Source organism: Amblyomma maculatum, chromosome 8 (genome assembly GCF_055883805.1).
Source record: "Amblyomma maculatum isolate TAMU_Amacu chromosome 8, ASM5588380v1, whole genome shotgun sequence".
NCBI lineage: Eukaryota > Metazoa > Arthropoda > Arachnida > Ixodida > Ixodidae > Amblyomma > Amblyomma maculatum.
In genome coordinates this window covers 83682870-83705502 of record NC_139351.1, presented here as the reverse complement: position 1 = coordinate 83705502, position 22633 = coordinate 83682870, and the positions used below count along the sequence as shown (strand labels likewise).

The following is a 22633-nucleotide window of genomic DNA, read 5'->3' as shown; positions in this document are numbered from 1 at the left end:
GGAGACAGGACCCGAATGTATGTAGGGCTCCGGCTCATTTTAGTGTGACTTACGATAGGTAACTCCCATATTACAGGTAGCTAAGCAAACTCCCGGTCTGCTTCATGACCTGCATTCTCCCCTGTTATAGTTGTGCACCTTTAGTAGGAAGCTTGATTGTATGATCTCAACTATTAATGGAGAAATATGTGTTGACGCAATTTTTAATTTGGACATAGAGGCTATTTTTACTGCGTGCATACCTGTGGACTTCTATTTTGTACCTGAAAACTTAAGCAACGTTTTTCTTACCACCGTTTAGAATTTAGGCGTAAAGTTTTTCAAACATTACGAAATTTTGAAATTCCGTTTCTTCTTGTACATATATACTGGAAAGTGGAGACCATGTATTCCTTCCTACATGAGTCGGGAGGATTAATATGACCGGAGAAATGCAAATGTCGACGCATGCACACAATGTAGTCCCAACAAGCCTGCCTACAGTGATGCAGAACCAAGTGTATCTGTAACACAAAGAATGTGCAGTGGCACCACCCTTCCCCAGCATGCCACACCGGGATTGAAGCGCTTTATAGATAGAAACGACAGTTTTCGAATCAGTATTCTGATTTCACAGTCCTAATGCGATGTAGCCTATTTATATGAAGTCAGAATATGTACTTTAAAACGATTGAGCAAGTTTTCAGTTCATTGGAAGACTAAAGTACAAAACCTGAACGCAGAATTTGAGGAGGTAACAGTAGAAAACAAAATGCATCAATATTTTAGCAAACTAACAGTTCCGATTTTTAGAGGGTGCCAATGAAAGCGGCCTGTCAGTAATCTTTTAAAGCCTATTGGGAAGTACTTACCAGGGAACTCTATGGAAGTTTCAACGGACATTATTTAAAAGCGCTCCGATTAATCGGCGTTAAATGCGCAACAAACCCCCGAATTACTAACACTCAACAACGTGCTCTGAATATGCAGGCGTATCATGTACTCAGGCATACTACAGCCCATGCTGTTCCTTCCCAAACACCACTGCAATAAGCCTGCAATATTTACACCGTAGGCAGACAGACATACCGCAGATTCATCATCAGCATAATCATTATCATCATACGGACAATACCGTCTGTAAAGCGAAGGCCATTCTTATATTCCTTCTATTAATCCTCTCCTGTGCTAGCTGTATCCACTTCACCCCCGAAAACTTAACCTCATCTGCCCATTAGATTGTTTGCCGCCCCCTGCATTCTTTCCTTCCCTTGGTGTCCAATTTATTACCTCCTTTGACCACTGATTATCCTCTCTTCGGATTACATTCCCTTCTCATGCCAATTTATTCTTCTTGATGTTCCCTAAAATGTCATTAGCTTAAAATATTTATCTGCCCCACTCTGCACGTTTCCTACCTCTCAACGCTTTACCTATTTCTCGTTCCAAATATCACTGCGTTTTCATCACTTCATTTCAAAATCACTGGTTGCTTTCTCTCTTTATCTCTAATACAACTTAGGCGATATCTCATTTTTCCCATGTAAGCTTTTCTTCTTTGATCAAGGAATTGTAATAAAAATTTGTTCAACCAGGGCTTTTCTGTCTCTTTAGCGGCACTTAAGCTTCCTAGGCGAACATATGACAACGAACAGCAAGCCAACTTTGAGCTTAGGTGTCATATTGCACTACAAGATGTTGCTCTCATGCATGAGTATAAAAGCTACCACCCCAAAACTCAGGTAGGGGTGTGTCACACTTACTTTCGGTGCAACATTTCTTAAACATGCAACATATTTAAGAATGTTTATCATTTGCTAAACACTCTTTCTTCTCACAGTAGGCGGTTACGGATAAAAATGCTGTTTACTAGCCACACGCCTTGCAGAAGGGAAGAATCTAGCTTAAACGGGATACTACTGAAGGGGCCGTGGACCGAAAACGCCCTTTCACCGCAAATTACCCATTCTATTGATTTCTAATTTATAAAACTGGTAAACTGGCTGCGTTGCTCGAAGAATCGATTTCACTCCTGTATAACCTCAGAAGTTAATTTCTGTCCTTAAGGAATGAGTATGATTTTCCAATAACGCTCCAATCATAGAATGCAAATATACAAATCTGCCTTCGTTTCTTACAGGCCAGCTTCAATTTTATGCTCTCGGTAAAGCAACTGCAGCGCAAAGTATATTCAGCGCGTTTTATGCCTATAATTCGCCTATGAAGGCATCCGCATATTTAAGCCCCCTGTGGTGGCTCAGTAGTAAGGACGTTTGAGTGCTGCTCCGACGGACGGGTATCAAATGACGGAAACGGCGAGAGCTTTTCGATGAAGAAGAAAAGCGAGGCGCCCATGTGCACTGCGATGTCACTGAACAAAAAAAAAAATTGGATGTGTTCAAAATTTCCAGAGCCCTCCATTAAGACGTCTCTCAGAACATGAGTCGATTTAAGACATTAATTATCAGAAACAAAAACATCCATTCTCTCTAATGGTGTCCAGCCGCTCTTTATGGCAGGAGCGCGCTGTAGCTCCGGAGCGACAAACCTACCAAGAACATCGTCCGCGATGACTTTCCGGAAACTTCAAGCTTCTGTCTCTTCATTGTCACCTGAAGAGCTCGTGCTTTATCCACGTCTTCTTCAGTAGCTGGACCTCGGCTAGTAGAAGAACCCGGTATTCTCGGCACCTCTAGATGAAAAGGGATGAGCATCCTTTGCGTCACAGATTGCATTGTGAAGCGGCAGCTGCTGAATATCCAGGGGCAATGATTTTTATTATTTACGTTATCTTTTTTAGAGATGCACATATATATTTTTGGCTGTGCTTCCTCCGGCATGGCCCTTGCTCTTAAGTGCGCATTCTATCACTTATACGATTTTGAGATTTGCACGCAAATTAAGCACAGGAACAGTTCGACCCGACACAAAGGAACGCTTCGCTGTCCTTGTGTCAGCAGTAACACCTCTGCTAAACGGAGCCACTATGTTTGCCGTTAGACGAGGTCCGTCAAACGGAAAGCTGCTGCGGAAGGTTTTCTTTCGTATAGTATTTCTAATTTTCAAACTTAACAGTATATACAGCCTGTCTCCATTTGTTCCCAATAAATCTCTTTGTTTCTCATCGCCGCCCATTTCGGTACTTAAATCTATTTTCCTAGCCTCTGCAATCAGTTACCACTGATGGCATTCTTTCAGGCGATTGACCTGAATTTGCTCTATAACAAGATGAGACATAAAATATAAGTCATTTCTCGAACGTACTTCCGAGAGCCCTTCGCTTTTTGAAATTATCTGGCAGCTTTCTGCTTTAAGACATTGAGGTCATCCTGTTTATGCCTTGAGCATTAGAACTGATGACTTGACCTTTGGGGCGTAAGAGGACATCTTTTTTCCATGTTGGTGCTGAAGGGGTGCGGTCTCTCTCGACTAATATGGCCGCACGGAGTTCTATGGTGGTAATTTCAGCTGCCATCACATGACGTCACAAAGCTGCGAACTACCATTACCGGCTTACATCCACCATGGGACTTGTGACGCCAGTATCGATCTTATTACAGGCAGTTCCGTTACCGATATTTAAAAAAATTTGTGTTCTATTCTGATTAAAGATATTTTGTCCTTTTTTGGTATTTTTTGCAAAACAAGAGAGAATATTATTGATCGTCCCGCACCCTCCTGGCCAAGAAAATATACACGGTGTGAGCAAAAGGTACATGGTGATGTTTATCGGACATAATATCCTTCAAATGTTCCCTCCAGGTCAAGCATGCTGATTCCGTTTCATCTCGGGACGAGCAGAGCGCTTCTGAACAGCGTGGCCTCTAGCGAAGGAAAACAGCCTTGAAATTGAGCTCAAATTTCCCTCAGATAGTTAAGATATATAAGAATATAAATTATACGGCTGTCTTTTATAAGATGTGATTCATTTTTACCGCACATCAGTTTCAGAATGACTTAAAATAAATAACATAACATTGACTAACGCTTGCCCATTTTTTTTAAAACACATTGTGCAGCCCTGAGGCATTATGGATCGCATCATAAGCTTTTATGAAGCAAAATTATGTATTCATTTTGCTTTCACAATGGAGTGTTTATAGAATTATTGAATGTACAAGCGCTCATAAGACTTACCAGTAAGCATTCTAGGAACGAGAAGAAAAATCGCTGCTCCGGTTTCGAACTATTGCAATCCTAACTCAATTCGTAACGACATCTTTTTCACTTTTAAAAAAACTGTAATTTTTCCACGCTTCTAGCCTTTTCCATTTAAGCTGTCTAGGTGTCGCAGAATACTATGGTCCTAATAAGTAAAATAGCTCTAAATTTACTTTGATTTTAATTATTCTCAAATAATCCTATCACACTCTCGTTAGCATGGTTATTAGACAAACTCAATATTCGTCTAATGTAGACGCTCCTGGCATTGACCTATTTGTGACCAATTTAGGGCGTTCGTTAAAGAAACACACGCACACTAAACATGCTCGCGCTCGGGAAGGTTCGGTGACAGGCAACATTAATACACAAACCAGTAGAAGGTTGGACAGCCGTCGAACAGGTCTGGTTGTTAGAACACCGGACGCGATATTCGTAGCTCGTGGTTGGCTCCAACCATCCGCGTGCTCTTTTTCCTTTTGCTTCATATTTAATTTCACACTGAACTGATTGCAGTAAAAACTTAGCTCTGTGAGACTGTTAAAATATTTTAAGATATAACCTACGCTTTCATTGGCCTCGCCGATCGTAGGTTTCTTTTCTTATGCATCATAACGAGCCCTTCACTCCCTCCTCTATCTGTGTCCATATATATATTTATTTATATAAATATATAGAATATATATAATTTTTTTAGAATGATTGTACAGTTTCGCTTTTCTCTTTGCTTTATGTTTGCAACTAACCACCCTACGATAATGCACAACGGGCGCTGTAGGTATTTGTAATATATATATTGTAATAGGGCGTTTATTGACGCTCAGATGGAGAGCTGTGAGGAGAGGACCTTGCAACGGCGAGCCCAGCGTACTTCTTCTTTGTCTTCGTCGCACAACGCACTGGTGCATGTCGATGGCTGAAGTGCTGACTATCACAGTACATTTTCCCCCCGGGTAAAAAAAAGGAGCCATCCTGGCGACTTATGGCACGGAAAGCACAGCGGGGTCATAGAATGGCTTCATTCGGTTCACGTGAACTGTTTCACGACCACGGCGACGCAAGTCCGCAGAGGGCGTGACGGGCTCAACTACGTAGTTGACTGCAGATGTTTGCTGGAGGACCCTATATGGCCCGTGGTAGAGAGCAAGAAGTTTCTTTGAAAGGCCAGGGGTTGTGGAGGGCACCCAGAGCCACACCAGAGAGTTCGGGAGATATGACGAAGCTTCGCCGGTATCACGGAGGTATTTCTGTTGCCACTGATTTTCTGTTGTGAGAGAGCGGGCGAGCTGACGGCATTCTTCTGCGTATGTGACGGCATCGGATAGCGGGGAAGATTCGGAAACGTCAGGGCGGTAGAGAAAAAGTGTGTCCATAGTACAGGGTTCGAAATATATATAAATATTTTTAAACCCTCTGCAGCAATGATCAGTCGCTGCACAACACTGACTGACACGACGAGGCCAACATAGAGTGGAATTATGTAAATTCCTGCGTTTATGGATATGTTTTTCTCTATATTCGAAGCCATATTGTAACCATTCAATGCTTCCTAATTATGCTTTCATTACTGAATGACATGATTCATCCAGACGCACAGAGAAAGATGCTAGAAAGCCGGACTGATTTTAGTTTAATAAGAGGAGGTTCTTTTTGAAAACAGAGGCTTACATGTTGTTTCCGGTAATAATACATGTTCACTGTTTTATTGAAGAAAACTGTGAGAGATCTATACTCCAGTAACCAACATCCTGCTCCACGATGTCTCATTATTGTAATTGCAATATCTGCATTGTTATTAAAATATTGTGTTTTTCTCTTTTCAGATGCCAGCCTCAGCGCCAACCCAGATACTATCCCAAGTCGTCGTAAGAACTGTTATCAATATCAACATTTATTTGAAGTTGTGTCCAGTTCTTTAGGCTTGTCGTTTGGCAAGCGTTCTTCGCAGGCATTACTCGTAGCATGCACAAACAACATGAATGCCACTCTAAACAATTGCTCTGGCAGAGCTCTTAGCGTCGTCTTTCACTTTCAGAACCACCCCTGCTTCACGTATACTACGGAGTCCGTACTGCCCTCTTTCGGTAAAGTATTGTCAAATATTTCTTTATAAGATTTTTTTGCGGATCTTCATGGCGAGTGCAAATTATGTGTGTTCTCGCTCATCCCGCTTCAACTATGTCAATAGATTAAGGCCGGTGAAAAAGAGTAATTTATTTGCACAGACATTTAAACGAAGTTCCAGTTTTGATGTTCATTGCAAAAAAGTTGCCAACTAACAGTCAACTAGCGTACATATAGAGCTTTTGACTCCTCCGAGGATATCTGATTTTACGTAGATGCGATAGCTCATTGGCACCAAAGAAATAAATGAGAAAGCCCTCAAGACCACCCATAAATGTACGACTTAAAAGCGTAATGACACCTGTTTGCCAAAGTTCCTTGCAAATTCGGGATTACTTAGATGCGCTTTGCTAATCGTATATCACTAATCTGTCATACCTATCGTCCCTCGTTGGTTTATAAGGGTTCCGGAGAAGGCGCGTCACTATCTCCGTTGCCATTGGCGTACCGGAGGTTTTTTTTAAGAAACAGGTCGGAAAACACATGTACATACGTGGCCTCGTATCAAAACTTGATGCAGGCGCTCCTTCTGAAGCTTTCCCACTGCTGTAATACGATTTCGCTTCCCATTCGGGATCCAGCTGCTAGTCAAGTTAGGTACCTAGTCGTCGACTGGAATTACGAGCTAAGACATAAGTACATTCACTTTTATGCCGTTATTTTTAAAAGCGGATGTCCACCGAGAGCCGAGACATATTATGCCATCGTGTGCACAAGCCCCAAAGCAACGAAATACGTTTGCCAAGCCCTGTGCTATACTCCCGGAAAAAAATCAGTTAAGTGGAGGATGCGGTTCAAGCATGGCTTGAACCTAATGATACGAGCGAAAGCAGTGCTAAGCACGGCTGTACATGTTTGAGCCGGGTTGTACATAGTTAACCTACAGAGTACACGCGATAACCCCCACAACTCCGCCTCTTCATTCCGCAATTTTTTCCATATTTTCCTTCAGGTATTTTATGTGGACAGTAAGGTACAGCATATTTCTCACCATATTTCTCACGCCTATAGTTAAGGCAAGGTCACACCACCTATTTGGTTCATGGTTTTTATTATATGTAATATACGCAACTATTAAACGGCGCACACCGTCTGCTAGGTGGCCATGTTCCGACTGACGTCTTCGGTGCACAGCACAACAAACAAAACCGTTTCGGGCACCGCTCTGCGAAACACAGGGTAGTGCCCGTGTTATTATCGGATGAACGGCGAATCAGGCAATTAATCAAAACTGCATTTCAAAGCGAGCGCATGGCGGCAAGCCAGCGATGGGTGTCGTGTTTAGGCGCACCTGCCATCGAGTAAATCACGCGGTTAGGCGGATGCTTTCAAGGTCATTGGAGCAGCGCGACATGCCCTTGAGCTCTGCATGCCAGAATTAGACCTTTTGCTTTTCAGTTTTCGCGATGAAAATGCGATGTTAAAACGCTATCGTGTCAGCTTTTGGCGCTACGCTTACCCGTCCTCCTATTTTAGCTGCCTGTAATATCCCACATTACTAACCTGCATGCAGTTGTACTGCGAGCAGATTAAATGACCTTCTGGATGTAGGTATAAAGCTTAATTTTAACCTGTATGTGCGAGTGCGCCTTAGCGGACTAGAGGATTAAGCTTCCTGGATAGCTATTTTCCAATCTACCCCAACCAACTGGAAATCGAAGCCCGAGTTACCTGCGCTTGCCATATCGACAATGTCATATGATCTCTGGCTTCACACGATCATAGATCTAGTAATTGCACGGCGATGTTATCTGCTAATTGTCAAATTTTTTGCGTCGAGCCCCACAATGCAGAATCTGAATTTTCTGGAGACCATGGCCTTTAATCATATCGCTTTAATACATGTCACAACGTACAACATAATAGTTTAATTCTCATACTGGGTAGGGTGTGCTCTTTGGCCGGCACATTGGTTTCTGTAGTAACGGAAATGTGAAGGGTAGTCAAACGTTCGTTGGCCACAGGATCTGCTTCTGAGCAGCATAGTCAGACACCATAAACGGCCCTAACTCTCAAAATATTTGTATAGTATAGAAGAAGCATCGTTCTAATCTTTGAGATAACTAATAGTGTTAATGGGATCTTAAGTACCAGAATACAGTCGGCAAAAGAAAAACCTGCTGCCTGGGAACAACTGACTACCTCTGTACTTCTCGCATACAAAAAGCGGAAACAAGGACGCATGACTGCGATTATTCTAAATGTTTATTTTGAGAACGAAGTAATCAGCAAATTTTTCACTGCAACCTTTTGGAAGAAAGCAACATTTTCCTAGAGGATACATCTCCAGACCGTGAATTCAAGCATCAGTAGTAGGCGCCGACATCGGACAGGTCGAGATGAGACAGGACGCCAGTGTAGACATGGGATTGCCCAAAAGAACATGGAGAAGTTGGGAGGGTGTCACGTTCAATGGGGGGAACGCCGCTATTAATTTTCTCTCAGACGACAGAATGAGGGACAACGTGGGAGGCCCCGAACGCAGGCTTTCCACATCACGTCGAAATCTCACAAAATATTGTATGTTGGGTACCAGGATTTTTTTAAATCCCACACTGCCAGTTTTTTACGCTCAACACGCATTGTCTACATCCGCATCAGTCCCGCCAAAGAGTAAGCAGCAAGCTGAAAAAACATTCGACTTCTTTAGCCCTCTCGGCTGGTTGGACAAGACACACGCAGGGTTTTTATGACGGAGAGGCTGTCGACCATTCTGCATGCCATGGTAATATTTTGGGCACCTATATGACATCAATGCATTGAGTCTCTCAGGCTTTCCTAGACATAAGCACATTGTAAGAGGAGAGAGATGCCGAGCCCCGTGAGTCCTCTTTGGATAGTATTTTATTTTTTATCCCTTTACATGACCTATCGCGCCGATTGCATAGTGTAAATTGACGTTATAGTTTTCACACTGGATCAATAAAAAATTGACAAGCACGACGGAGTAAAACATGTGAAACATGATTAAAAATTATTCAACCCAAAGTTAAGTAAACCTGTTTCCACTGAAAAACGTGATACATTGTAAATATTAAAAAGCAACTTGCGACAGAGGGTACTGCTCACCATAAAATGAAATTGAGATAGTTCTTTTTATCTGTGCTCAATCAAATATTCATCTGTGCGCAATGCCGAGCATATGATGCGTACTATCTTATATTATCCTATTGATTAAGCCCCTACCTGTGTCCCTACATTCCAAAAGAAATAAATGATAACATTCTAACAGGACACCACTTCAAGATGTTTCAAAAATTCCACGCTTGCAAGCAGGTTCAGTTCCAGAATTCGCTGTGCTGTAAGAAATGAAGAGTTTTGTCGCAGGGGATTCGATGATATGAGCACGTGACCGCAGCTTCTTGAGTAGTTATATAATCAGACGCCATCTAAGGCACTACGTTTGGGTGGCACTTTATTTGTGGTGTCAATCTGTTGCACGTACGTTGACGTATAAAGGTCCTAAACTTCTCAAAATAACGGCTTGAGGGGTTAGTTGGCTAGTTACGCGTGTTTTGTGTCTCTTCTCTTGCGTTTGTGTTTGTTGCGCCACATTTCTGAACACTATGAGTCCTAAATTTACGGTTTGAAAGTGTGAAACATTTCGTATCTTATCATGCATATGAGGTTCGGGGTCTCCTATGCTTTGATTACGACAAGGCTTCGGTGTTGTCAAAAGCTCCGTACAAAATTATTTGTGTGCCATTTTTGTCGACATAATTCTGTGATCGGAACACTGATGAAGATTGCATAGAACTGTTCCTTCCAGCTCTGATGGCCCACTTTAATGCGCGATGCGTGGTGACTGGCGGTTGCTGCATAATCAACATTTTTATGAACGTAGAGACGACTCCTGTGATTCCACTTGGTGGCTGTTAGCCAGATGTTTTACGAAAGTCAATCAGAATTCGGACAGCGCTCATCTGTTTCAAACTATCGTTTAGTACGAACCTTTCCACTCGCAATTTGGAGTGAGTTTTATGGTTCGCTTCCGGGGCTAGACAGACTTCAGTGTTCTATGTTACATTGACCTTCCGATGTGCCTACTCTGTGCGTCCTTCCATAAACACAATATCAAGAGCTGCCTCTCCCACCGTCGAAACATGATCCTGTCTTTAGTAGGCGAGGCCAGAGGAAATGTTACAAATGCCACAGCTGAGTTTGCCAAAATTGGCTTATACCGATAAAGACTAATTGCTTAGCTTTCAAAAATATACTCTGTTCCTTGTCAGCAGAAGTTAATATATTGTAGACGCACAACAACCCGGATAACAAAATACGTTTTTACAGGTTATGACCAGCGTTGACATCGTAGCGACAAACTATAACAACGTAATAATCACCAATTCCTTGGTTACAGAGCCTGTTTATATTATTTATATGTCTTTATTCGGACGTTCTTTGTCAACTACAGTCCTAAGCGGTGCAACACGCATTATCCACCTTGTACTAAACAAATTTTAACACGAGTACCCTCAATATATAGCTACATAATTATTCAGATAATGACCTTCTCTGATGATAGAAGCCTATGTTCCCGGCACTTCATGCCGTCTGTAAAATGTTTTTACGTTGTGTGATATTAGCAAGAAAGTGCCCGACCTTCAAATTTCAGGCTCTTAGACTGTTTTTTAGAGTGTCATTATGTTGTCGACAAATTGTCATTCATTTTATATGTTTCTTTTTTTGGAGCATTGCTTAAACATCTGACCTTTTTCTCAAAACAATTCCCCCCCCCCCCCGTTATATACTTGCTTATTTCCAGCTATTGTTCGTATATTCAAGGTATTTACTGTTTAATATGTTTAGCACTGTGCTATATTCAATGCCTAGTAAACACTGCTTTGCGATATTCCTTCTTACAAATCGAACAACGTGGCAGTACAGCGTAAGTCTGGCTCCTTTGGAATATTTCAAATCTTCAGGAGTGCAAACTGCTGGGCTAGTTGGCTCATATTGAATAAAAAGGAAACCAGCAAATATCGACGCTAGGCAAGAACAAAGAAGGCAAACACCACAACGCTGGACTTACAACTGATTTCCTCATGTCAAGAATTGCTCATTTTAAAATAAATTCCTGCCTGTGCTCACACCCTACACACAATAGACCGCGCACCACATCGTGAAATGGCAGCTATAATGATAAAAATTTGCACTCCTTTTCGGTGATAATCACGGACGGATCACTGACGCATTTCTGTCTATTCGTTTTGATCAGGAATGCTTCCAATAGCTCGCACTCGCGTTTGATTTCCCCCGATCGATAATGCTGGTGGTGTAAAAACTAGGATAACATTTGCAGTCTTTGACATGCACGGCTAAATTTCTGCCTGTACCAGTGCCCAAAGTTTTGCGATGTTGCCTCAGGCGCTCATTGAAGCATGCTCCGGTTCGGCCTATGTAGATTTTCTCGCATGACAATGGGATTGAATACACCACGCCATCTGCGCATGTAGTGAACATAGTCTGGTGTTTTTTCTTGCAAACAACAGTTCTGTGCTGGTCTCAGAGATTTGGTGCACAAATCGGACTGGAAGCGTGTATGCAAAATCTTGAAGTCGGAGCTTTACCGGCCGGTCCGACACTTGCGGGAATGGATGCGACTTACGTGCCTTAAATCTAACAACCCTGGGTGGCTGCCAGAAGGCTTCGAGAGCATCTTCGTCTCGCTTCAATACTCAGTGAAGCCTACTGGAATGACTTTCGTCAATATCTGCCCAGAAAAAAAGAATACAGAAAGCAACTGCTACAGCTGTAACGTACCTGGGTGGAGCGTCTCTTCCCTGAAAATTCGACGACATCCTGAAGCTGGGACCTAAGTTCTCCCTTGAGCCACGGTCTCGAAAACAGAAGCTTCTGGCAGCGGACCACAGTGGCTGACAAGGCTCCTTTTGAGGAGAAAGCTCGTTGCGTTTCAGGAGTTGACTGTCTCATCAGAACCTGGACGGGCCGACGTCAACCAAGCAAGGATCTGTGCCCTTTGGTCACCTACATCGAACAAAAAGGCCTCAGTCTGCTTCAAGCTGACAAGTAAGGTGGGTTCGGCGTGCTTTCCTCTTCCCTTTTTAAGACGAAAGCGTCCGAACCTATAGAGAACTTCAAGAAGCCTGAAGTAAAACCACGCAAGGCCAATGCGTTGGCCTTAAGGCTTCTCAACAGTTTGAATTTCGGAAGCATTGAGAATCAAGTTCGTAAATGCCAACAAGATGCCCAGCGTGTGTTCTTGACAGCAAAGACACATAATCCTGGTAACCCTTTCAGGGCAATCGTCGCGGAAGAAGGTTCGTGGCAAAAAGTGGTTTCAAACTACCTGCAGCATTCGTTCTAGGGCCTGGTGCCTGCGGATCAGTTTGTTGTGCAGGGTTAAATGAGCCTGGTGGAGTGCCTCAATCGTGGTTTCTCCGGCACTAATGCAGCTTTTTTGGTAGACATTGCGGTCTTGTTTTATTCTTTGACCCATGAAGAACTTTTTATTGCTGTGCGCGAATTAATTGAAAGCTCTGGGAAAAGTTTCTTCCAGAATAAGTGTAGCATCACTTTGGAATCCTTCCTCGATCTTTGAAAAGTGTACTTGAATTCTACGATTGCACAGCATGAAGATTATGATGTGCAACAACGAGTGATTTGTATTAACTCCTGTGCTGTGCCTGTGCTGTGCAATATACCTTTAACAAAGCTTGACGCGATGCTACAAGGCTCTCTAAACGACACACGTATTGTAAGGGTTTTTAGATATGTTGATGATTTTTTAGTAATTTGGAAATTACCTGAAACTGACCAGCTCACCCTTGTGGCAGACCAGATTTCAAATGTTTTTAGCATCAGTTCCAAGAACTTGCTTTTTAAAAGTGAGATTCCTTCTGACAAAACCATTAGGTTCCTCGATTTAGAATTGACTTTTTTACCCAATCAAGACGTCTGCTGAAAATATGCGTCCAGATCTAAGAAGGCGCTTTTGCCGTACGATTTGGTCCACTCTAATTTAGTTAACCGTGGCATTGTAAACGTGTTTTTTGAACACCTAATGAACAGTTGCCCTTATGTGATGTAGCAAAGTCTGGCAGAGCAGGTTGAACGGCAACAGCGTACTGGGTTTTCTCCCTCGGTTTCGTTGGCGGTGAGGGAATCCTTGGGAAAAAAACTGAAGATATTTACAAAGGCTGCGAGCCCAGTAAAAGTGGAAACAAGAAAGTTTTAGGTCATTCCGTACTTCCACAAGACTTAACATAGTCTGAAAAATTGTGGCTCAGACGTTCGGTGTTACTATGGTATTTTCTGCTCCCTGCAAACTGTCCAGTTTGTGCTCCCAAATCTCTTCACACCAGCGCAGAACTGGTGCTTGCAAGACAAAACACCAGACTATCTTCACTACATGCGCAGATGGCGTGGTGTATTCAATCCCATTGTCATGAGTGAAAATCTACATAGGCCGAACCGGAGCACGCTTGAATGAGCGCCTGAGGCAACATAGCACAACTTTGGGTACTGGCACAGGCAGCAATTTAGCTTTACATGTCAAGGACTGCAAATGTTCTCCTAGTTTTCACACCGCGAGCATTATCGGTCGGTGGAAATCTAAAAGTGAGCGTGAGCTATTGGAAGCATTCTTGATGAAAGAGAATAAGCAGGAATGCATCCGTCAGTGATTATCACCGAAAGGAAGTGAAAGTTTTTATCATTTAGTAGCCATTTCACCATATGGTGCGCGGACTGTATTGTCTGTAGGGTATGTGCGCAGGCAGGAAGTTGTTTTAAAATGAGCTATTCTTCATCAGAGTAAATCAGTTGTAAGTCCAGCGTTGTGGTGTGTGCCTTCTTTGTTCTTGCGTTGCGTCTGTATTCGCTGGTTCCGTTTCTGTGCAATTTCAAACTTCTTTTGCGTTTTGAGTGGCTTCTTGGCAAGGAAGCCTTGTAAAGATATCCATTCTCAATGCTCATTTTCTATTGCGTAATTTCCGACATTTCTTTTTTTGTTACTTTAGTGCCCACCCTACAGCAGACTAAATACTCGTTGCGGTCCTGATTGTTTGTGCGTCAAACGCCCTGATGGAAATCCAAATTCAGACTATGCCTGCATATGGTCTCCAGCCAGCGGTTTAAAACCATACTATGGGAGGCGACAGGACGGACTGAGTATATGGCAATAAAATTTAAGCATTCAAGAGATGTTTGTTTCTTGGGGTGTCTGAAAAGACAGATCTTGAACTAATATTCATGTAGCAAAAGCCGGTTATAATTGTTGAGGCTGTTGAGGTCCATGTACTAGTCCCTTTTTCATGTTTGGGCAGCATTATCTGATTCAAATGACCACATTCCTCCTTAAAAAGGGCGCTTGTGTATTTTATTTGCAATGGTGAATTATTTTGAAATCTCCAAACACCCACTGGAGATCGGGTTCAGAAACACATGATGGAAGCAAGTTTTTTCTGTGCTTGAAAACATGATGCAGGGGGTAATGGGCAATAATTATGGTAACATTTATTTGCCGCAAGCGCTCACCGAGAATGAGCTGACTAGAGAAGGTTGCTATCAAGCAGTGCATGCATATGCTAAGAAACATCACTGTATGTTTTAGTTTTGTAGATATCTATGCTGTTGTACTATCATATAGTGTGGCAAGTGCTAAGCAAGGGGCAGCCTTAAGCCTATATGTCAAGGCGTATATATATATATATATATATATATATATATATATATATATATATATATATATATATATATATATATATATATATATATATATATATATGTAACAAAATATTGATACCTGGTCTGCACTCAAGAACTCAACAAAGCATCCTCACAAACTACAATTTTTCCAGAGGAATACAGAATAAAAGTGGAGAGTGCTGTATCAGCTTTCCTACTTTCTTTATTGGAAAAACATAATTCCCTTGCTACAATATGAAATATTTTATGTTATTCTTTTAATGGGCTTCGCTGCGTGTAACAAAAGCAGCCAGTATTCTGCGTTAGCAATCCTTTGAACACAGGTTGATACATCCACATGTGTGCCTGCTCTTTTGCGTTCCGTCAGAAGTTTTGCGATATTTAAAACGGCAGTTTTATTGTGCGTGTTATAAAATGTGATAGAGTTGGAGAATATTGCAGTCCTGAATTCATTATGTCTCTAAATAAAGACTCTACACAACACCGTCTTCTTCGAGCAAATAAAAAATATTACAAGGTTTCAACGCTTCTGAACCAAATATTGAGCGAAATCGTTAGCTGCAGGTGACCGAGCGTTCTTCTTCTCTTTTTTCTTCTTCCTTAGCCCACATATAATGCCCCGCTTTAACCAAGCCGTATGAACGTGCCTTAGTGGCCTATAGGGGTGACGAGAATGCCAGGGTTCAGCAGGCTGATTCTGATATTCAGCCTGATAGAATCCTGGTATGCTGAATCTGACGAGAGATACAATTTGGCAGCTCCTGCCAGCCCATCTCTCGTTTTTTTGTCACGTGGGGTGTGATATCACGCGCTGCGCCTTGGCTGCGACCGCGCTAAGCCGACCGCTTGAGTTGGTAGCCCAGCTCTCACCCTAGTGTCACGTGGGGTGTAACGTCATAGCGTCACGTGGGTGCGGCCGCGCCACGCTGAAGGCTCGAAACCTAAATAGTATTGCTTTCGCAATAATATTTATTGTTGCGTAGAAATGCCCTCTGCGTGTTTTTTTTTTTTCAGCCATTCTACATGAAGCAAGTGCCATAGTTTCGTGGGAAATAATAAGCAGTTCCTAGATGTAACCATGGCTTCTGGGAAAGAGAGCCATGGTTAGCCTTGACCGCCTAGTAAAGAGCAGAGACATTAGTCTGCCAACCAAGATCCGTATAACTCGTGCTATGGTCTTTCCAGTTGTAATGTATGGATGCGAGAGTTGTACTGTGAAGAAGGCTGACCGCCGAAGAATTGACGCGTTTGAATTGTGGTGCTGGCGGAGACTCTTGAGAGTTCCTTGTACTGCCATAAGATCAAATCAGTCGATATTATCGACCATAAACCCTGAATGCTCATTGGAGGGTCAAATTCTAAAGTTAAAGCTCAGCTACTTTGGTCATCTGATGAGAAGAGAGGAGTCGCTGGAGAAAGATTTGATGTTGGGAAAGGTTGAGGGTCGCCGGAGAAGGGGTAGGCAGCGAACGCGATAGTTAGATTGCATCCTCGAGGCGCTGCGGATGAAGTTATGGTGTTAGGAAGATAGTGAGACACCGAAAAACCTGGCGTGACATGTTTCATAGGGTGACGAAGAGTCGGACACGACTGAACGACTGAATTGAACTGAACTGAACATGTAACAGTTCCTTGCAGTCCATGGCTTCTTCAATATTGGATGAAAGTGAGCTCATTTATAATTTCTCTCATGTTTGCAGCAGGGAGAAAAGAGGGGGCAGATAAAAAAAAAGATGCAATAATGCAGCTTTTTTTAATTGTCTCTTGTTTTCTCTCTTTCAACCTTCAGAGAGCAAATAGCCTGCAGCTTGTTGTCGATCATCTGGACGTTGTTGGCTGATGCTAGGACAGGCATCCAACAGCCAGTGGTTCATGCTTGGGTTGACCTTGGCACATAAACCAGGGCCATTCAACAAATGATTGAAATTTGGTCTTCATTGCGTGTCGGCGTCTGGCCGGCCATACACAGGCAAGTCGGCTCTATGTCGGTGGGTCACATCAAGGCGGCATCTCCAAAAGTTCGTCGGCCAGTATCGAAAACCAACCTCCGCCCCGGGACATCCAGCAAGTTCTGCCCGAGCATTTTTAAACGGCAACGGCCTGCCAACGCTAGGCCGACCTAACGCCGAGCTTGTTGTGCCCCTTGGGCAGAAACTTACAATACTATATACTAATACTAATACTAATTATGAATTGCAGACTTTGGCGAAGCGCGTCTGATATTTTCCTTTCCTGCTAGGTAGACACTGCAGTGAGAGTGACTGTACCTCATAGAAGCTTTGAAAGCGAATGCGTCACGGTGAAGAGCTGCAGCGCTTTTTGTAGTGTTAGCCGGTACCACAAACAGTAACTCCAAACGCACATACTATTGCACATTGAGCATACAACAGCTCCGTGCAACAGCCAGCAAAGACGCCAAAATGAGGCTTAGCGGAACGATTCCAAAATCAAAAAGCCGACAACGCCAACCCGCCACCGCCATTGAACAACTTTTCAGTGAATTGTGATATCACGGCGCTACTACAGAAAAAGACAGTACATCGTGCGCATTGAACAACTTCACTACGCCAACAAGGCACAATGTGGGGGCGCTTAAGTAGTTCTGCAGAGTTCGTCTGCAAGCGGAGTTGGTAAATGCCGGGGCCCTGGCTCATGAGCCTCGTTTATATGAACGCGACAAGAGCGCATTTTATTAAATTTCTGGCGTATCGCCCTCATGCAAACCGGCCCATTGCACCAGGAAAGCGCATCGAATTATTTTACCGGACTGGGGTAGATCGAAAGGGGGAAGTCGACATTCGCGGTGTTGGTAAACAGAGCGGCACATCGTATTACAAATGGTGGGAAGGCACACCAGTGCTCACTTCCGGTGAAATCCGGCCCTCACTGGCGGCAGATATCACACAGGATGTCGGAGGACGGGGAGTGCGCTCGACGTGTTCTCTATATTGTTAGGAAATAACAGCATTTATAGCAATTATAAGTAAATATTACCATCGGTCAGCTACCCAATTCAAGACGGCAGCGCAATCAAGCGCATTTTCAAGTCATTCAAAAGAAAATGAAAGAGTTCGGCCGAAGCGTTTCCGTTGGCGCAATTGCATCACGTAACCTCCACAGCGCTTCTAACTGCCTTTGTGGCTGCAAATTTTGGCTAAGCATACCCCAAGATTAGTTGCTATGTCTGGCTAATCACGGCCGGTAAGCCAGCACGGCTGATGTATAATGCCAAACGGAAAGCTACGGTGTGATGAAGCACGCCTGTGTCAATGAACGGGCAGATACCTGACACAGGAACACTTGTCTAGGGCTTTGAAGCGGTGAACTGTCGGTCTAAGAGAAACTGTTTTTAAAACCGGTATCGTTTTAACCCTCAGCTTCCTTCACACAGCCGGACATGGTTAGAGCGCTCTGGGAACGCTCGTTTAAGCCTGCACTGTATTACAATCCATTTTAAGATCGACTCCTTGTTTTAAAATCGATACAAACATCTTTTCTTTCCTTTTGTACATACAATAAATAACCACTACAACAACAACAACAACAGTCTAACCTTCAGCACGTGCGGTAGCACGCATGGGCGCTTTTCTGCAGGCTGTCGTATCCGAGGGCAACGCAGTAGTTGTTGTATGTAGAACATGGTGTATAGCTAGGACGTGAGTATTAGTCTACGCCGCTAAAATAATAAAAAATTGATAAACGAAATGCTGCGGCGGGATGCTTGAAACAAACAGTGCCTGTAGCCTTTTCCGGCACCGCTCTGCGAAAAACCGGGTACCGTTCGTGCTATTACCTGATGAACTACGAATCAGGGGATTAAGCAAAACCGCATTTCAAAGCGAGCGCATGGCGGCAAGCCGGCTATATAGTGTTTCATTTTTCGGAGCCAAAGTTGCTCATTGCATATTCTTTAGAATGCCTCTCTGAACAGCCGCCATAAGCATTTTGCGTATTTTTGTCTATCTAAATTACCATTAGGCAGCAACGCTTAAGAATATTTCAAATATGTTGCTGTTTTCAGCATTTGTAATGTTTGAATTAGTTAACATTTTATACTTAGTCGTCAGATTTAAGAGCGCCATCGCCTGCTTTTATCAGTTGGGAAATGTCAACTAGTGGCAGGAATAGGAAAACTCAAGAAGAAGCCCAAGGTAGCAATAAATGTCGAACTTTTCTTTATTACTAGATTTGAAAAATACACAGCGTATCATGGTTTCTGAAAACGGTGAGATAGACTGAAATGTCACAATATATTACTAATGTGCTATCACAAAACGTTCCAGCGTTAGCTTGGCCATATTATTGAATATGGCTGTGGAGTTGCTCTATTGACCACATTATGCGAACATTTTAAAAGACAATTATAGCTTTTTAACCTTAAGTGATGTCTCAGCCAGCTGCTGGAGTGTAGCAAAGGTGAAATTGGCATATATACCATATTAAAAAAGGAAAAATTCATAGTCAATAAGTAATTGGCAAGAGTTGTCTCTTTTAAACGGGTTTTAATTTTGAACAGCCTTTAAATTAACTGAATTTTACTGTATGCAGCCGGGTAAAGGAGTTCTAATTGAACAAAATTCTTTAAGGCCGTGCGTATTACCGCATCCGAACTATTAAGCTCAAATAAAGAAACGAATGAATTTGGTTTGGCGTACTGCACTATCATATTAGATACTGAATGAAATCTTAACGGCACTCTTAAGTGCGACAATGGCTCGAGTAATAATCTGGCACGTAGATATCACACAATATAATACCAAGGTCAATGATGGGGCCTAAACAAAGCACCCTGAATTTCGAGAGTATGTGGATGTCCCAAGATGTAACAGAAAGCTAGAGGAAGAGGTGATGCCAGGATGTTTGAAGACACATTATTGACCACTCAGTTAGCACCAGACCTAGATAATTTAGGTGCATACATTGCTAGAGGCCTTTTTCTAGCGTTGAAGCTAGTAAGGGTGAAGAGAGGTTCAGAGGAATCAATAATAAACTTAGGTGCCCATGAGAAAGTTAATGATCAAATATCGGCCCTAGTTGTGGTGAGCTTTTAACCACTTTGAGGAATCCACCAATCAAACGATTGACATTCGAAAGCACATTTTCCTTCGCGCTAAAGAGTCCTCATTCATTATTCTGTGAACACACCATGCAGAACACCTTATTTCGGCATTCTGCATCTTGAAAATGCGGAAAGGTTTTGTTTTTGGTTGGATTTTACGATGCTGCAGAAGCTTCAATGAAGTCTCAATTCCTGTTGAGCCCTTAATTACGAGCTCACACATGCCCGATTTGTGTATTTAGGCGGTAGAGTGAAAATTATATTGGGATTCTTCATTATCTACTAAGATGTGCGGACAGAGTTTCTGCCAAACACTTGGAAAGTCATCCTGAGGACTTTGTTTCGTAAATGAACTAAACATTTACATTAAGGCCCATTACCCTATTCGCCTCTATTAGGTTGGGTACGATCTCGATATCGTGGTGGTAAGAGCGGAAAAGGTGTTCAAAATATTTTTTACTCGTTTTTGTTCGGTACTTTGTCTAACAGTGCGCCTGCGAGTGGCGCTAATTGTAAACCTCGTGCCCATTAGTTCGCAGAACATTTGTAAACATTGCTCAAAAAGAAAGTTGAGATTTGTAGCGTTATACAAAAATTGTTTCCGAATCTGCAAAGCAAATTTGAAGCTCTTCCACACTAGCCACAGCGCGGCCCTGCAATATGTTTCGCCTATATTGAAATCACCGAAATCACATACGCACTCGAAATACCTTATGACTACAACACCGTACTGCTGCATGATAAACATCTGTACGACAATGGGAAGACGAAGGTGGGGAGCAAGACGAAAGGTTCCGAGGTGAAACGTGCTTGAGTGAGTGTCGCTTTGAACAGCACATATTGCACTAAGGCATATATCACCAATCTAAATGCTTCTTTTTTCAATATAAGCTACAGTTTCTAACCTCTGCGTTAATGTGTACAATAAAAGACAATGTTTTATGACAGTTATTTGTTTGGACGCTCGATTGCTGACTCTCAGTGCGGTAAAATATTGTTAAGGAAAGAACACAGTGGTAAACGCTAGTTCACTCTTAGACGCACACCACACACCGCACACCACAGAACGAAGTTAGCTAGGCTTGAGCGTCGTCTTCTTCACTACTTCACATCAGCACGTCGTCGTCGTCTCGATATACTGTGCTCCGTAACAGTTTTCCCCGCGCCGAAGAAGCACCGTCCCGGTGCGTCCTACACAGGAGAACTCGAATGATATGGTTTTAGACGGGCGACATGCACGAGTTCTGGATGAGGGGCTGTGGAAGGATTCTTGGGCTGTAAAAGGGCGATCTCATAGGTCACATCGGTGACTTCCCGCAAGACGGAGTAGGGGCCCACGTAACGAGGCAAAAGTTTTTCACACATACCGACACGGCGAGCCGGGTGCCAAAGAAGTACGAGGGAACCAGGAGGGTAGTGAACGTCTCGGTGATGAAGGTCGTAACGACGTTTTTGCGAGCGCTGAGAGGCTCCAAGACGCTCTCGAGCTATGTGGCGGGCAGCATCAGCGCGGGCGATGGCATCCGAAGCGTAGCTGCAGGAAGAGTCGTCAAGAGGCAGCAAGGTGTCGAATGGGAGTAAAGGGTCACGGCCGAAGAGTAGGTAAAAGGGAGAGTATCCGGCGGTGTCATGGCGTGAGGAGTTATAGGCGAACGTGACGAAAGGTAAGGAGACATTCCAGTCACGATGGTGATCGGACACATACATAGGCAGCATGTTGGTCAGAGTGCGATTGAGGCGCTCAGTAAGACCATTCGTTTGCGGATGGTAGGCCGTGGTGAACTGGTGACGAGTAGCGCATGAGCGGAGAAGGTCATGAACCACTTGAGAGAGGAAACAGCGGCCACGATCTGTGAGCAGTTGACGTGGAGCGCCATGAATCAAGATGACATCATGCAGAATAACGTCGCAGCTGATAGGGATAGCCCTGGTTACAGCATATCGGGTGGTATAATCAGTCGCCACAGCAATGCACTTGTTTCCAAAATTCGATGTCGGAAAAGGCCCAAGAAGATCGAGGCCCACACGAGAAAACGGCTCTGTTGGCACTGGAATTGGTTGCAAGGGCCCACTAGGTTGAAGCGAGGGTATCTTACGGCGCTGACACAGCTCACAAGCGGCGACGTAGCGACGGACAAAACGGTAGAGATCAGGCCAGAAAAATCTTCGTCGCACACTGTCATAAGTGCGTGTGACTCCCAAGTGTCCTGCTGTAGGAACGTCGTGAAGTTGGGCGAGGACACTAGAGCGCAGATGAGCCGGAACGACCAGTAAAAGGTCCGCGCCATCTGGACGCCTATTGCGTCTGTATAATATCTTGTTATGGAGTACAAACATGGTGGCGGAAGAATCAGGGATGTTGCGCAGCTGGTCAATAATTGGTTGCAGGGCAGGATCACGACGCTGTCGTCAGCAGTATGGTCGGACAAATCAGGAGGATCTACGGGATGGCGGGACAAGCAGTCAGCGTCTTGGTGTAAGTGGCCGGACTTGTACACCACAGTAAATTCATACTCTTGCATTCGTAATGCCCAGCGACCTAAGCGGCCAGTGGGGTCCTTAAGTGAGGACAGCCAACACAAAGCATGATGATCATTCACTACACAGAAGGACCGCCCAAACAAATAAGGGCGGAATTTG

The 22633-nt window shown here is 43.4% G+C and overlaps 1 protein-coding gene across 1 annotated transcript in view; it reads left to right on the top strand.

Annotated features, from left to right (window-relative positions):
- LOC146181665 (uncharacterized) overlaps positions 1-22633 on the top strand; it is a 56923-nt gene that overhangs the window by 3517 nt on the left and 30773 nt on the right. Inside the window, exons 2-3 of the mRNA XM_084576676.1 lie at positions 5964-6005; positions 6176-6224. Coding sequence (XP_084432802.1) covers positions 5964-6005; positions 6176-6224 — 91 coding nt within the window. The remainder of the gene's footprint in view (positions 1-5963; positions 6006-6175; positions 6225-22633) is intronic.